The following is a 17,092-nucleotide window of genomic DNA, read 5'->3' on the forward strand; positions in this document are numbered from 1 at the left end:
TCGTTGATAAAATAAGCAAATATCGCTTTTTTACATAATAAAATTAGAGTGTCGCGGCATTGGGAAATTATCTCCTGTCTCTCTTGTGTTAGTCTTTTGTGAGCTTTGCGAGCATCTGTGGGGCAGAAATGTTGAGAAAAATCTGCTGCTTTATCTTCCTCAGCTCCTTTGCATTTCTTATTCGGTAAAAGGGCTGCTTTTCCTGGGAAAGCTGGTCAGCTGTTTAAGGGTTCCTTTCTTGGTGTTCCAGGTACCATTTCTTGGGGAGAAAGTGTCGCTGTAGGAGGAACTTGGCGGGAAGAGTTGTGATCGTTACGGGAGCTACGTCAGGAATTGGGTGTGCCCTTGCGGAGGAATTGGCCAGAAAAGGTAAGGATTAGGACTAGGGTACGTAAAAGCCCCAACAGGTAATTAATTAAACTCCAAATTAAAGGTGCAAACCTCATTCTTGCCTGTCGAGATATCAAAAAAGCCGAAGGGGTGAGAGAGAGAATTTCCCTGGCCACGGGAAACCCCAATATTCGCATTTCTGAGCTGAATCTTGCATCTCTAGACTCTGTTTTGCTATTCTCAAGGGAGATTCTTGCAAATGTTGAGTCAATTTATGCTCTTGTGAACAACGCAGGAATTTTCTATGCTTCTCCGGGGAATACTGTTGATGGATTTGATGAAACTTTCCAAGTAAACTACCTCAGTGTCTTCCTCCTAACACTCCTACTCTTGCCTGCCCTTCGACGGCATAGAGATCCCGCGAGGATTGTAAACGTTGGGTCTGAAGCTCATTTACGTACTTGGCTCTTCCCTCAACCTGAATACCACAGAGAATTCGAAGATTGCCCCGAAGATCGTTTCCGGGCGTATTTTTACAGCAAATACTGCTTAACAATCTTCAGTTGGAGACTCGCAGCTCTCACTGAGCACTCAAACATTTCCGTGCATTGCGTTGATCCTGGAAATACCGAAACGTCCATCTACAGGACCTTCCCACCGCTCTCGAATAAATTCTCCAAGTGGCTGCAAAAGCCAGTGAGGATATTTGTGGTGAAAACTCCCCACGAAGGAGCTCAGAGCATCCTACACGCTGTTCTCACTCCGGAAGTGCCCCCATTCTACATAAAGAATCTCAAGGAGGCGGAATTTCACAGCAGGCTCTCTGATCCCCTCCTGGGCATCACACTATGGCGCATGAGCAGGAAAATGTGCGGAAGGCACCTCCCTACAGCAAGTTAGTTCCCAAAATTTGGACTGATCCCGATAGAGGTCTCCAGAAGCTCCTGATTGAATTCCGTTTCGTCTCCATTGTGAAGGCATCAGAGATCTCAAGGTGCTGCATCACCCTGAGCGGCATTGAGGATCTCAATAGGCGCGAGAGTGAGATCCTCGGCAAGGGGGATTGTCAGGAAGTGTGGATTGAATTGGGAACAGCTAAAACACCCATTGATTGCTACATTGAGATCTTCCTGCGGGAAATTCTCATTGGTGAGAAGAGTCGTTGCTGCATTGCAACAAAATCCGGTGAGACCGTCTCCTTCACGATTAAACTCCTCCAAATTGACTTCCGGGGATACCTGTTTGAGCTCCCTGCGCGGGAAGTGGTCACCCTGGCGGAGCGCTACAAACAAATTGGAGTGGAAATGTTCAAAAAGTACCCCCTCTTTGCGCAGGACTACTTCAACAAGGCCGCAAAGTGCCTCCTGTCGCTGGGACCCCTTCAGGAGGAGAGTCAGGAACCACCACTTGATGACGTCACCCCGGAAGAGCTGCAGAATCTCCTCGAGAGCATCTACAGCAACATAGCGGCGTGTTTGCTGAAGCAGAAGCGCTATGAGGATGTTCTGTACTTGATGGAATTTGCAAATAGAGCTCAGAATGTTCCGGAGAAGGCGCTCTACCGCAAAGCTCAAGCTCACAATGGGCTAAAGCAATTTGAGGAGGCGAAAGCAACACTTGAGCGACTTGATCGTGATAAAAAGGAAGTTCAGGCGCTTTGGGTGAAGAATCAAACGGAATGGCGGGTGGAGGAGGAGAAGTACGCAAAAATGGTTCAGAAAATGTTTTCTCAGTAGATTTTTTTGTAGAATTTTGAATAAAATAAAAATGCTTTGAAGGCTTTAAAACTCAAAAAGATTTTTTTCTTTTTAAAACTTGTTTAAATCTTCTACTTCTTGATTTTCTTTTTTTTTGAGTTTTTTATGTGAAAATTAGGTGAAGTGGGGGCAACATGGCAAACTTATAAAGAGCTCTTGTAAGTATTTTTCATCCCGATAATTTAGGGATGTGTTAAAAATCCATTCAGATCTATTCACAGATTTTCAGATTCTTTTTTTTTTAAGATGATAAAAATGGTTTAAAAGAATTTGACATTTCTTAACAAACGTTTGAATATTTTTTAATGTCTGACGTTTCTTTTCAAACTTTGACATTCTCTTCCTGACATTTTTTCTTCATTTTAATGCCTGAAACTTCTTTTCTAATCTTTGACATTTCTTTTTTAATGCTTGAGGTTCCTTTTCTAACGTTTGACGTTTCCTTCATAATATTGATTGTTTATTTGAATCCTTGACGTTTCTTTTTTTATGTTTGCTGCCCTTTTTCTCTTTGACGTTTCTTAGAAATATTTTTTTTCTAACGTTTCATATTTTTTTATATCGTTTAAAAGCCTTTTTCTAATGTTTTAAAAATTTTTTAAGCATGGAAATAAGTTTTCTTTCAACTTCTTGTAAAGACTTTTTTCTAATAAAGTTATGACACGAATAACAGTGAATAAACTCCTTTTATGAAAAAAGCACCGAAGAAACATGAATTCAAAAGCAAATTAATCCAACGAATTTTTACTCGCTTCATGGTTTTCACAATTTTCGCGCTTTTCACACCGAAAAATCAAATTTTTTCCACCTAAATGAGCTAAATAGAGTGCGATGGGAACTAATGCGAAAAAATCAGAGCAAAAATTACCTTCTAAACTCCAAAGTTTTAAACGTCAACAAAAAATCAATTAATTTTAGCAAAGAGAAAATGGAAATTTTCTGCAGGTAACAGAAAAAAGTTCATTCTGCTCTTCCCAAAAGAGGTGCAAATCAATCACCTCGAGAGCACTTCTAATTCACAATCTCTCAGCCAAATCTCGGTGGGATGGGATGTAAATTTTTAGATGTCTCAATGTGACAAATAGCCCAGAAATTTCTTTTAACTCTTTTCGTACCTAATGCTTTTATCTGTGATCACCATCGTGAAAGATTTTTCCCCTTAAATTGCAAAAATATATCTCGAGATTAGAGAAATTTGCATTTTTTCTCCACCAAATGTGTGGTTTGATGGTGGAGGAGATGATGACGAAGAACGCAAGAAAAGATGGGACCGTTTGAACGGGAATCCACATTTGGGTTTTGCTTGAAGAAATTCTCAATTTTTCTCCGGGATTAGTGGACTAACCCAATTCTCTGAGACTCTCAAATCACGAATTCTTTTGCATAAATTATCACAAATTCCGTGGGTTGCGATATCGCACGAAATGATGCGTCTTAAGTGGTTTTCTTATCGTATTTAGATGAGAAAGGGACACGTATTTGGCGTAAACCAGGAATAGGTTTTTTTTTGTGAAAAATAAATAGAGCTTTCAGTGTTGAAAAGATCAATTTTTCTTTATTTTTGCATAATTTCCGCGCCAAGAAGAATTAGCAGAAGATTTTTTTCTTTTCTTGACTACAGATCGTGTGAGATCTTCTCAAGTTATCAGCCCTGTCTATCTATTATATTTATTTTATGCAATGTATGTATTTTTTCAATTAGCAAAATAAAAAGGTCCATCACACACCATTTATTACCATGCAAAACTGCTTCTGCAGGTCTTCTGCAAAGTAAGAATAGGTATGAAAATTAATAACTCCCCATCTTCAATTGAATGTGCAAAAAAGGAGAGAGATTCTTGCATAGCACGCAAATCAGTCCCATCCTCCGTGAGCACGTCTCTTTTCCCATCGCGCTAAATCCCGCAACCAGCTGAAGAGACCTTGTCCCATGGAATCTCGCGGAAAAATGTGTGAGACTCTCTGACTAATCGTCGTACAGATTGAGGCAAAACACGCAAAAACGTGGGCAATTTTCCCTTCCTAACCAGACACCGTGTCTTATGCGATTCGTTTTTTTCCTTCTCTCCCGATAACCGCGACATTCTGGCATTTCCTAACACCACCATCCTGAAAATGTTAAGTGCGTGGCTCAAGTGAAAACCCATGACCTCATAAAATGTAATTTCTTTATCTCTCATTGATTCTGCAATGCAAAATAATAAATTTGTCTCTCGCCAGAAGCTCATGTGTCGCGCATGCATTTTTCCCGCCAAAACTTCTCATGACCAACATGTGGGGGAGGCAATTTGTGAGCACATCCACGGTTTCTTGCGTGGAAACACGATGTTAGGACGCTCATTTAATGCTTTTCCAATTCTTTTCTGGTCTGTGTAGGTGGATAGAGAGCATAAGGTAATTAGGCGGAAGACGCAAAAGACTAAATGTTGTTTGTTTCTCTGTCTCTTCTGCATTTGTTGGGGCCATTGGGAGTCTCTGAAGGCATTTTTTATTAATAACATGGTTCTGTATTTGAGTCTAATTGGTATTTAAATTACCTATTTTGAAGAAAAAAATCTATTCCTATTGGAAGAAATAAGTTACACGAGTTATAGAGCAAGAAAAAGGAGTGTATTCATTTTGAGACATCTTTATGTCTTTTTACGATTAGAATTGTCTTCATAAGTGAAAGAATCCTGCAGGATGGGCAAGAAATCTGCAGGATCGGTCGTAAAGTGACAAGATTTTTAAAATATATCGGTTGGAGGAGCAAAATATCGGCAAGAAAACTGAAAATTGGTTGAAAATCTTATTTTATTAAAGAAATTTTGAAAACAATATAAAAATTTCCGTCGTTTTTTTTTTAATTTGCTGTTTAGAAAAAAAAATGGTTCAAATGAATAAAGTATCACTTTCAATCTTCCACCAATTGAACTGGTCAAACCGACTGAAGTACTTCAGTAAAATTGACTGAATAATTCAATTACATTACATTGTGCGAGAATTGCAATCATTTGAAGGAAAACGGTCGTTTCGACCAATTCGAATGGTGGAAGATTTTAACTGATTACTTCAGTTGTTTGAACCAATTTTTTTTTAACCTTTGGAGGATTTTGCTGACGAAAGTGGCCAATTCGACAATTTTTAAATCGTCACAGAATAAAATGTCTAAAAAATATCGTGAAAATTTCTATATCTGTGTGTAGGGAAGTTCCATTACTTCAAGATCGTCGAAATACAACTTGGAAAAATATTCTCTTTTGAGAGAAAATGAAAATGAAACTTTTGAGGTTAGAAACCTCGATCCTCCAAGTGTTAAAGAATAATCCTCAAATTTTCAGGGAATTTTAATTTTAACTTTAGTCAATTTCTCCATTATTGATCATTTTACTTGTTTGTTTTATATAAAGATCTTGTAAAGAATTTTCTTATCATTATTTCTTGCATTTATTCCTTCGATTATACGATTTTTCAAACTTAAAATTTTAACCCTAAAATTTTCTCTCAAAAGGAAAATGTTTTTATTTCCAAATATTCTTTCGGAGAATGAATTTATGACAATATTAAAAAGATTTTGTTGTTTAACGATAAAAAAAAAATTGTCCACAATGACCAGCAAAATCCTCCAAGGGTTAACTCATTACAGCCTCAATTGTCTGAAAATGAATAAACTCCTTTTCCCATAAGAATAACTTCTTAGTTAAGAATATAATGTGAAAATTGTTAGGGTGGCTTTACAGAAATTATTTCTCTGTTGGACAATGGTTTTAAATTTAAAATTATTGCACAAACATTGGATACATGGATAGTGGGTAATATTGCATCCCGAATGGGGCATATAGAGCCACTAATTTTCGCATGTTCTGAGGCAATTGGCACACACAATGACCAAAGCAGCTCTTTTAGTTCTGCAATTGATGATTATTTCCCCGTAGCAGTGTTGAGCACATTTATCTCGTCTTGTTGAACATTTTGCTAAAACAAACCCAACAGTTACTACACAAATATGGGGAGCTTAACGTGAGAGATTGGGGTAAAAGATATAACAAAGTGTGGTGTATTTATTGGGATTTTGTGGACACAACAGAGTCTCTTCGGTGCAACTCATTAAATTGTGATGCAAAAGCTTCTTTCTCTGTGCAAGGTGAGAGTTTTTCCCATAAGCCAAAGAATTGCATTGAGCTGGGAAATTCAATATGTTCTGCCCATTGAAATTGCAAGCAAAGAAGATTTTCAGGTGCGCGCGTCTTTTGTGAGTTTGGCGAAATCTTCTTGGGCGCAAAAGGGGGCAAAAGAGACGTCCTGAATGGACTGGTGAGGAGGAGAGATGTGTGTTAGGTACCTATATTATTTATTTGAAGAACATTGGAGTGTTTCTTTAAGTGCAAATGTTGTTCTTCCACCGTGTGGATCATCTTTCTTCCATCCGCACATCTCTCTGCTCTGCACAAAAGCACCTTCTCACACAAATAGAAAGTCCCTTGCGCGCACGGAGTGTCTGCAAAACAAATCAATGCATTTGTGTGTACGTCAAATGGCCACATAATTCATTCATCATTGCCCGTAGAAGTGTTTTCATGAATATCTCGTGGAAACAGCCACGAAGATGCTCAAGATGGCCCTCGAGGGGGAGATTCGGATGCAAAAATTCCACGCGTAGGATCATCCTCACTCTTCACACAAGAATTTTATTCGTTCTATAATCCACATACATATTCTACTGCATCAGTCTGTCAGCTAATTGATTATCTCTTAGCTTTATTTTGAAGATATGATGAAGTTTCTATTATTTCCACCCCCTTCGCACCATGATCATGAACAATGTTGGTAGAATTTAAGAGATATAAATCCATATAAATTCACATTTGATTGCCATTTATTGTAGGCATTTGAATTCCGCGCATGCAAAATTTATGCAACGAACGTCAATTTCTTCGCATAAAATGCTTCAAGTGGGTGGAAAGATGTTTAATCAAAGTTATTTCTTTTATTTATCTTGAAGATTTTAAATATTTTATCTGAGAGATTCCCATGATATCTATACATAAAATTACATACATATGTTGCAGATATTTACAGGGGAAATTCTTTAATAAGGAATGGTTCCTAACTAATTTCACAAACTTGAGAACATTTTTGAGCGATTTAGAGTCGATTTTGTAACAAAAATATCTGTTCTTGTTAAATGGTCAATAATTAATTTTTTTAGAAATGATTTTTAACATCAATTATGAAAAAAAAAATCATTTTTTAGAAAATCAGTGTGCGGAAAAAAATTCTAATTTATTTATTTTTTAATAAAAAGAAATTAAGTAAAAATTTTTTTTGCTTCTTTGTGGAAATCTTCCAGATATGGTAAACCATTAATTATTTAATACCATTAAGAAGTTCTTTAAAACATAATTTTTCCTCTAAAGGCTAAAAAACAATCACCTTTGAAGAAAAGCTCACAACGAAAGCTCAAACAGCCAAAGTCTTCATCAAGAAGAACGAAAAAGAAAGTAAAATTTGACCTCCGAAGAAATAAGGTGCACAAAATTCCTCCAAAAGGTCAAAGTGCTGCTTGGATGGATAACATTCAAATTGTAGTAAGAAGTAAATACAAAATTCACGTAAGTTATGATCTACTTTTGTAAAAAAAAAAAAAGAATAAACTACACAGCAATCAAGCACAATTAAAAGTCTTTTACGATGGTCTCTGCAATAACAATTTTTCCACGTGTCTTCTCCCACTGATCATTAAATTCTGCCGCGTTTTAAATACTTTTTTTCTCTCTCCTTCTCTCTCCTTTTTGTGCCCAATCAAAGAGGTTGCACGCGGAGATTTTTACTGCAAAATCAGCAATTTTTGTTTTCTTGTTTTTTTTTTTGGCATTTAAATCCAAAAAGGGAGGAGTCATATCAATAAAATTCTATTGCACATCTCCGTCTTATCGGCAGCATATAATTTTTCCGTACAATTCACTCGCGGGATTGCTACTGAAATTGCTATGGTGACTTTTATTGTTTCTGTACCAAAGAGACAGCTGAGAGGAAGATTTCAATGATTCTTCTCACAGTCAGACTTTGTAGCAATTTTACTCAATATATGAGGAGTTTAATTTGAAATTTATTATTATAATTCTTTTACTTTTTGCATTTCCTTCGCCAGAGAGATCATTATATCCCAGCTAATTTTGCTCTGATTCGGCTCCTCACAAGCAACTCAATTCATGATCTTTTTCTCGCGATTGAGTGTACCTGAAATTTTCCCTCGATTAGCAACGCTTCAATGGAATTTTTGGGCTTCACTGGCTCTCGTAGCTATTAAGTTAAATGTTGATTAATATTCACTCGAAAATGTTCCCATGCTTAGAACAAGGCTTTGAACATTTTTCTTCCAACTTCTTTCTCATCATTTGTTTCTCTAACTAAATATTTCCCAATGACACGTCAAGGGACAAATAAGGGGATTAATAAACCTTTTTTTTTAAAGGAATTTGAAGAATAAATTGAAGGTCTTTAATCCTTTAATTTCTCACTAAAAATCTTCTACAAATCATCTCGTTCTCTAGCATAGATCACAAAACAATTTAATCAGATATTCTTCCTGGAAATCAACAGCATATAAAATTCTCATTTCCTAAAGGAATTTCTCCCTGCAATGTGATAGAGGTGTATTAATAAAAACACCTCACCTTCCAGGAAAGCAATGAAGATCATTAAATTGATCTACATTTGAAGCGTTGTGTGCAAACCCCATTTATATGATGAAGAAGGAAGAAAGAGTTCCTGCCATTGGCAAGAAAAATAAACACACCACCATCATAATGCAATATAGAGTGACTTTTAATTGCATTTCCACTCCCGGAGGGAGGTTATTTAATGAACTCACATATAACATTGATGAAGACATTGAATCAATATTGCTATCATTCGAATTTAATCAAATAATTCACTCTCGGCATTTTCCTCTCATTCGTTGTCCATCAATTTTGCCATATTTTCAAACAAGACGCAGATAGAAGAGGGAGAACAGCATGAGAACAACAATAGGTATTGATGGATGCAAAGAAGGAAGAAACTGTGAGCAATTTCACGCCTTCTTGGGGACTATTTTGCTTCCCATGGAATAGCGCGATTGAATGACTTCCGAAAATTACAATCTCACGCCATGAAGAAAAACCACCAATGGGATGTTTAATCGTCGTGAAAAAAAAACTTCTGAAGATAATTTGGGTGGGAATCAATTTTATTCAATTTATTCGATCGTGGTCTTTTGATCACACAAACTTGATAAATGCTGCTTTAATACAAGGATTAGGCTAAATAATAAAAATATATTTAATTTAGAAGATTTGAAAAATGAATTAAATTCTTTTCTAATTAAATCTTTACCTGGAATTTCGCTAGAACTACCTACAGAATTTCCTAGAAAATTAATTTTAAAATTCATAAAAAATATTTTAAAGCAAATTAATATTTTTCTTAAAATGTTTAACCCCTTCGCATCAATTTTAAAGGTTTCTGGATTAGAAAAGATTAATGAATGATTTTAAAAGCAATAATTCTCAAAGTCTTTTATAAAATTTCAAGGTGTTTAAATAAGGAAAATATTTTTTTACAGATTCGTCCCCCAAATGTGAAAACATGGAAAATTTTTAAGAAAAATGTTTTTTTTTTAACTATTCAAACTAAAAAAAAATAAGTCTTCTTTGCAATTAATTAATGAACCCCACTCTCTCCTATAAAAGGAGGCTTGACTGCAATCAGAAATCAGAGAGTAATTAATTGGAAGAAAACAAGATTCACCCTCTATCTAAGAAAAAAAAACTTGCTATGTATAATTGCAGCGATTTCAACTGGAAATTGATTAAAGTCCATCTATAAAAGCATATAAGTAATACAATAAATATTCTTCTGAATAGTCCAATCTCTAAACTAAAGAGGCGGAGGTGAGCTTCTGCAATTGGCGTGTGATTGAGTAGACCAAATAGGAGAATTTAATGGAATCTCGGGCTGGAGAAACACGATGCTGGACAAATTGCCAGTGTGATAGGTGGTATAGATTAACAAACCACACTGCACCGCGCAGAGAGGTGTCAAGAAATTGAAGTGAGCAAACTAGGAGGGCAGGAACGATCATAAAAGTGATCACAAATGATCCTCCACTTCATCCCAGTTTTAATTCGCATCTGAAATATGTGCTTGAGTGTAATTTTCACATAAAATACTCTCTTCTTGTAATTTTCAACACGTTTCCTTAATTAAACCACTCCAGTTTGTACAAGAAGAAGAATGTATTTCAATGTTGGGGCCGCTGCGATTCGCCCCAAAGGGGAGTATTTGATCATACAGCGGATGGGAAACCAGTTAATTTTATAATCGACATCCACAAATCTCTAATATGTGAATTTTTGCTCCTTCTAATTTCGGCTCTTTCCTCAAGTTTCATTTTTTTTGGTTCTTTTTCTTTAGTCTGTGAGGGGCTTTTTGCCATCTCAGTGCCCCGATAAAATCTCACAGCGAGTTGGAAATAATATTTAATACACTTTGAGTGATTTTGTCGTGTGCTCACATGGCGTCATGCCTGATCGGTGGATTTTTTTAACTCTCTTAGATGATCAGCACGATTGGATTTTGGTGTTGTTGGTCAAACAGCACGTTAGAGTTTCTCATCGGCGAGGGCACACTTGAACTCCTCATTACCAAATCAATGGGAGACGCGAAGGAAAGACTCTCAAATTAATGACAACCACGTCTTAGCGTTCATTGCGTGTGTTTTTTCCTCAATCAAATTCTTTAGCTTTACCTGGAATGTCATCATCATCTCACCCCGAGTATCAATACGGAATTCCAGAGGCAAAACAATTTCAAAATCTCTCCTCACCATGTGAGTTGGAATGAGGAAAATTTCACGAGTGCCATTTGCGAAATTTCTCCATCATTGCTGTTGTGCCAAAAAGGTGAGAATTGTGGAGAATTTTCAAGTGAAATTCTATTGAAAATCATGCTGTAGAGGAATTATTTTCTCTGACGCACTTTGGGGCCTCCATTAGGGGAGGGGGGGGGGCATGAAAAACAATTGGAAAAGTATTGCAAGATCAACAAAGTACCTTGAGTTTAATTTCAGACAAAGTGTTGAGAACTATTTGATTTGAGAAAGCTTTGAACGTCTGTTAAGTATTATTTTAACCCTTTCACGTCCACACGCTCTTTTTATCACAATATGTATCAAAAATCTTTAAAAATAAATCTTGTAAGAAAGAGAGAATCTCGATCCTAATAAAGAATCTCTTCTGGTCATTAAAAAAAACTTGAACTTGTATAATTTTACAAAGATCTAATTACATATTACTTTCCTTTATCAGAAAAATTTTCAGATAAAACCGGGTTAAATCTAAAGTTTTCTGAAGCCTAAATAAATTTAATATCAATTTTATTTCATTGTTAGAACGTCATTCTCACCATATTCTATTCTCCTCTAAGCAACAATAAATTCTAATTGAAAAATTCTAATTTATTTGTTTTAATTTTCAGTTAAAAAGAAATCCCGTTGAAGAGATTCTCAAAGACTGTTTTATAAATTTGCAATTAATGTTGTTTTTAATCACTAACCGCTTGTCTTCTATGAATTGATCAAAAATCATGTTTCGCCCAAAACATCGCGTTCTGACGCAAACCGCATCTTATGCAAATTTCAATCAATGGAATTCTCTTATTAGAAATGTAAATTTTGATAAAGTCCCGATAAGAATTTATTCAAAAAAAAAATTCTTTTGAAGGAATGCTTAAAATTCTTCATTTCAATTTATTAATTTAATCATTTATTTTTAAATCGCGGAATTAGTTTTATTGAACATGCGGATGAACTTGGAAGTGTGCAAAGTGCGTGATTTCTTATATTTTTTCTTCATTTAGATATTCTCCGGATTTCTTGGCTCCTCGAAATACTTGAAGGTGCTTCCCAGGTGCTGATAAAAAAAAATGAAAATGCAAAGCTTTATGGAAAAATCTCAGCCTTCCCCTGTACGAGAAAGCCCAGGTGAGGAGCTCAGGTGAGAGAGAGAAAATACGCGAGAAGCAGCAGCATGAAGACAACAGATGAAAAAACTGCCCAAGAGAGGAGAAACATCTCTCACACTTTTTTTTCCACCACTTCGGTTGAATTTTTCCTCCGCATAGAGATCGCACAGCAAGTTGGAGGAGCGCGATCTCTTCCCCAATGCCCCATCCACTGCTCTTCCATCTCCTCAAATATCACAGCACGGCGCGCGCGGTAAGTCTTGTGTGAATCTTCATGTGTGTTTCTGTGGCTCCCAAGCACGTCTTGATATCAAAGAAGGTAGATTGCATTCGCCGTTGAACCAGCGGCCTTGATGGACACAATTAGAGGAGAGAGCATCAGGTGGAAATAAGGTGTTTCTCGTGTTCTTCCACTTCTTCGCTTCCAGCTCCTTCAACTTGAACTTGCTCACTGTGGCAACAACGAGGACTTTATTATTTGAAAATTTAATCTTTTCCCGCGTTTTTTTTTTTTTTTTTTTGAAAGTGATCTCTCCCCGTAAATAAATTAAAATTAAATAATCCACCCTCGCAGGAAATTAAGGTAGAGCGCTCTGAACGTGAAAATTGTGGTGTAAAAGTGCTTCGTGGAGGTATTGGGCGCCTTTTCTTCTTCTTCTCTCTCATCTTAATTACACATGACACTAAATCCCATTCAAGTGCAATATGAAAAACCTTTTGTACCTCATCAGTGTGTGTGCGCGCATAAAATGTAATATAGAACAAGTCGTGTGAATTATAACAATTAAATTATTATATTACGAGGAGCTACATATAACCAAGTTTAGAGAAGAGAAAAAAAAGAGACTTCAACCTGGAGGGCACACAAGAGAGTTTTTCTGATGAATGGTGCAAAGAAAAAAAATTGCCGACGAGTTTATTTAGTCAGAAGGAACGATTGAGTGTAAGCAAAAAAAAAAAAAAACGATCCAAGAAAGTGTTGAACAGTTGCAAAAAGAAGGCGCAAAAGAACTCTTTCATTTTAACATGACGAATGAAGACTTTGGAGTAAATGCAGAAGAATTTCATGCGGTGGGTCCACGAAAAGTGTTTGTGACAGGCAATTTGGTAATTGTGCACGGTGGGCAAGAAAATAAAAGAGAGTGATGACACGTCTTGGGCAATAAACACGAGACTCATTGAAATCCCCACACCGTGTGATTGAACATTTCGCCGAGTGATCTTCCTCCATGAGAAATGAATATTGATTGCAATCATTTTGCTCATTGTTGGCTCCTGTGCCGTGTTACACCGTCGTGAACTTCATCACAACACTTTTACGAGGTGAGTTAATTGTTTTCCATCAATATTGCTTCTCTTATTTTCACGCGATCCTCCGCAGAAGGTTATTTTGTGAATGAACCGAATGAACATGCTTCGAAAATGTTCAATTTAACTTGAAAAATCTTTTAAAAAAAAACATCCCAAAAACAGCTCTTAATCTTGTTAAATGATAATGTTAAATGAAAAGTGATTGATCTTAATTTTGTGAATTTTCTCCAAAGTGCTGCAAATTAATTTTCTCAACACCTTGAAGGATTTTTTGTTGCAAAAACCCTCAATGGAAGGTTGAAACAAACTGAGAAGAAAAGATCTTTATTCGAAGTTATCCATTAGTTCGACTGAGAGTTTAGTTAGAATTCTGTTACAGGGTGCTCATAAGCCCTATAAAGTTTTTATCCCCAATCATTCAGTAAATGGAGTAATAAACATCCTCCATAAATTGCATTGAATGCAATAAACGCTGAAAGTTCTGGAGGGGTGATTTCAAGAAGGTTTAAGTGTTGAGTTTATTCGTTAATCGCTGTGAGATTAAATTTCTTTTTTTTTTTGTTAATTAAAATATTTTTAGAAAAAAGAACTTGGTGGGAGCTTTTAAAATTCTCTGTATTCTACCAGAAAATTCGGAAAATTCTAATTTAGGCTAAATTAATTGAAAGAAGTTTTTTTTTGTGTGTTGAAAGGGGTTTAATAGACTTTTTAAGCTCTCAAAAGCTTTCTTTTTTTATAATTTTTAGGAGGAGAATTGATAAAGAAGAGCCTAATGAGAATTTTTGAACTTTTTGTGATGACTGATTTAAAAAAAAAAGTCTGAAAACGTAAATTTTTAACTAACATTCTTAAAATTTAGAATAAAGAGTTCTAAAGTTCTGAGAAAACAAAAACTTTTTATGTAGTCAAAGGCAATAAGGGGATTTTTCGAGTGTAACTTTCCGCAAAAAGAGCAAACCTGGATTAAAATTTCTTTAAAAATGTAGAAGTTTTTTCTTCTAAGATCCTACAAAACATCCCTATTATTTTATTCTGGGTGTAGTTACACATAAATAATCAATTAATTTGTGAATAAGAAAGTAATTTTATTCAATGAAGATTTATCTTAAATTAACAATTTTTTTTACATTTGAAAGATTAAAAAGTGTAGAAAAAGATAAAAATTGTTAAAAAGAATTTTGTTTATATTTAAAGGTTCTAAACGAAGTAAAACCAATCAATCCATGCCTTCAATAAAACTTTCGCAGATTACTTAGAACCTTTAGATTTTGTTTCATAATTTTTTTTTATTCTCTTATTTTTAGTTTTAAAAATGTACAATAAAACCCAACCCTTAATCATAAAATAACAAGCATATTGAATAAAAAATTCAATATTAAAATTTACAAAGAATATCATCAAATTTTTATGCTAAAGACTTAATCATAATTATTTATTCCGTTATTTGAACAAAATTCCAATTTTTGTATTAAATTTCCGGAGATAAAAATTCATAACTCATCCAAAATAGCCCCTCTAATTGTACAACAATGTATATTCGAATTATGTGCAAAAGATCTCTCTAAGAAGCTTTTAGAAGAAGAAGAGAAAAAAGTTGCAAAGTAATTTAGAATCAGCATCACGCAGTTGAATTAAAACAATCTAAGAAGCAGATTCTCCATCTCCATGGGGCTCGTATTTGGCGAAAATCGCTCCACAGGATACCCATTTCTATCCACAATGAATTTCGTAAAGTTCCACATGATGAAATTAACCCCTACAGAGTGAGTCTTCTTCTTCAGCCACTGCCACAGTGGATGCATGTTGCTTCCGTTTACGTCCACTTTGGCAAAGAAGTCACACGGTGGCTCTGCCATGTCCATGAGGCACTCAAAGTCATCATTGGCATCGCGATGCTCACTCACAAATTGATCGCATGGAAAGGCAATGATGCGAAGTCCTTCCTTGTCTCGGTACTTCTTTGCCAGGTACGCAAATTCCCTGAAATGCTTCTCTGCATGAAGACACTTTGTTGCCACATTCACAATCACTACTACCTTCCCTGCGTACTCGGCTAAACTCACGAGATTCCCCTCGAAGTCGTATGCTGAGAAATCGTAGAGATTCCTCGCTGTTGAGGCATCGCCAAGCTTGGAATTTTTCATTTCCGCAAAGTCGGAGGAAATTGAAATTATATAGAATTTTCACTGTGTGCTTCCAAGAGGTTCTGGCTGTGAGTTCAGGAGGTGTCACTCCTCGCGACAAGGGACAAGGTGAGACTAAAGAATTTTTCCACGCTCGCTCAGTCTATGTGAGCAATTAAACAGTCAACCACATGAACTTAATTAGTAACGAAATACATTTTTAATGAAGTACCACGTAAAACAGGTCTAGTTTGCGTAAATCTACTTTCTTCACATTTCTGTGTACCTACCTGTGCTTCTGTTTGGACAAATTGAAAGGTGTGTTAGTGTGTAAAACGTATGCAAAGTACTTTTGCGCTTGTATACAGAGATTTTCCGAATGAGGGTTTCCTAGAAATTGCACGAGGAAATGCGATGCGTCGTTGGCGCATTAAATTAACCCTTAAAAGCCATTCAGACACCTCTCAGGCTGCTCAGGATGTCAGGTGATGATAAAAAAAAATTTCACAAGATTGTAATTAGGTAGGAGGATTATTTGTTCGTTGTTTGGGAATGCAAGAGGTGAGCAAGAGATGCTGGGATGGGATTTGCAGGTGTTTCTGCAACAGTACCGCCTAAATTACCGATCTTCGCCACTATTTTCAATCTATTGCACTTCTTCGATGGTACAGAAAAGAATTACGACGATATTTCAGCAACACCTCTATGCGAGAGAGAGAGGTGTGAAAATTACCTTTGAAATATTAGAGAAAGATCCGTGCAATATTGCAAGGTGGTGACTAAGAAAGTTTATTGTGTAAAGAATTTTGTAAATTACAGAGTGCCTCAATAATAATGCAACATTATGAACAATTATTTTTTTAAGGAATTCGTCAAATAATTTATTTTTCAATTTAAAAAAAAATCAATTAAGGACATCAATTTGATCAGATTGCAATAAAATTAGTCTCCATTAAGCAGGAAAATTAATATTTTTTAAATCATAGTCTAGACTGATAAATGAAATTCATTAAGAAAAAACTAAAACGGTGTAATGTATAAATAATGAAAGAATTTGCACCTTGTCCATTAAATCTTTTTTTTTTCTTTCTTTCCTCATGATAAAAAATTTGCATTCCTTTTTGAAGGTTCTTCCTTTTGTTTGGTGAAATCATTCTCATCAAAATGATATTTAAATTTATACTTTACTCAATCGGAATATTTTCTATTTTATACTAAAACTCATTAGGGGAGAGCGGGGTTAAAAAAGTCACTTAAGGGTTTAGAAAAAGCTCAAAATATCATATTTTGCAAACAGATAAAGCGAAATGTATAACTCATTTCTTTAGGAAATTTACTGCCCTACAACTGTTTCTCAGATCATTTTGTTCTATCTAGCTAGGAAATATGATATTTTAGGCTTTTTCCAAACCCTTAAGTGACTTTATTAGCCCCGCTCTCCCCTACAGTAAGACCTTGCTCGTTTAGGGTTTTGGAAAACTATAAACATTTCATTTCGACATTGTTGAATGGATTACAATAAATTTTAAGAGTTTCCTGAACTCTACTTAAATTTGAAAGAGGATTTTTCTTGATCGATTTCTTGAA

General features: G+C 35.6%; 6 protein-coding genes across 6 annotated transcripts in view; 4 read left to right on the top strand and 2 right to left on the bottom strand.

The window, feature by feature from the left end:
• The window catches only part of LOC129787983 (protein Peter pan), a 1,185,971-nt gene that overhangs the window by 323,680 nt on the left and 845,199 nt on the right, over nt 1-17,092 (top strand). The window lies entirely within an intron of this gene.
• The window catches only part of LOC129787980 (L-dopachrome tautomerase yellow-f2-like), a 1,067,766-nt gene that overhangs the window by 323,680 nt on the left and 726,994 nt on the right, over nt 1-17,092 (bottom strand). The window lies entirely within an intron of this gene.
• Nucleotides 129-1,157, top strand: LOC129795339 (retinol dehydrogenase 13-like). Its single transcript, XM_055836592.1, has 4 exons — nt 129-184; nt 251-369; nt 434-1,026; nt 1,149-1,157. The coding sequence occupies exons 1-4, from the start codon at nt 129-131 to the stop codon at nt 1,155-1,157; spliced, it is 777 nt and encodes a 258-aa protein (XP_055692567.1).
• Nucleotides 573-2,125, top strand: LOC129788013 (peptidyl-prolyl cis-trans isomerase D). The gene has a single exon (XM_055823975.1). The coding sequence runs from the start codon at nt 1,179-1,181 to the stop codon at nt 2,064-2,066; it is 888 nt and encodes a 295-aa protein (XP_055679950.1). The 5' UTR covers nt 573-1,178; the 3' UTR covers nt 2,067-2,125.
• Nucleotides 12,293-17,092, top strand: part of LOC129787935 (uncharacterized) — a 69,141-nt gene continuing 64,341 nt past the window's right edge. Inside the window, exon 1 of the mRNA XM_055823792.1 lies at nt 12,293-13,394. The gene's annotated coding sequence lies outside the window, so the exon portion shown is untranslated. The remainder of the gene's footprint in view (nt 13,395-17,092) is intronic.
• Nucleotides 14,459-15,646, bottom strand: LOC129788031 (glutathione peroxidase-like). Its single transcript, XM_055823999.1, has one exon. The coding sequence runs from the start codon at nt 15,524-15,526 to the stop codon at nt 15,014-15,016; it is 513 nt and encodes a 170-aa protein (XP_055679974.1). The 5' UTR covers nt 15,527-15,646; the 3' UTR covers nt 14,459-15,013.

This window comes from Lutzomyia longipalpis, chromosome 1, assembly GCF_024334085.1.
Source record: "Lutzomyia longipalpis isolate SR_M1_2022 chromosome 1, ASM2433408v1".
Classification (NCBI taxonomy): domain Eukaryota; kingdom Metazoa; phylum Arthropoda; class Insecta; order Diptera; family Psychodidae; genus Lutzomyia; species Lutzomyia longipalpis.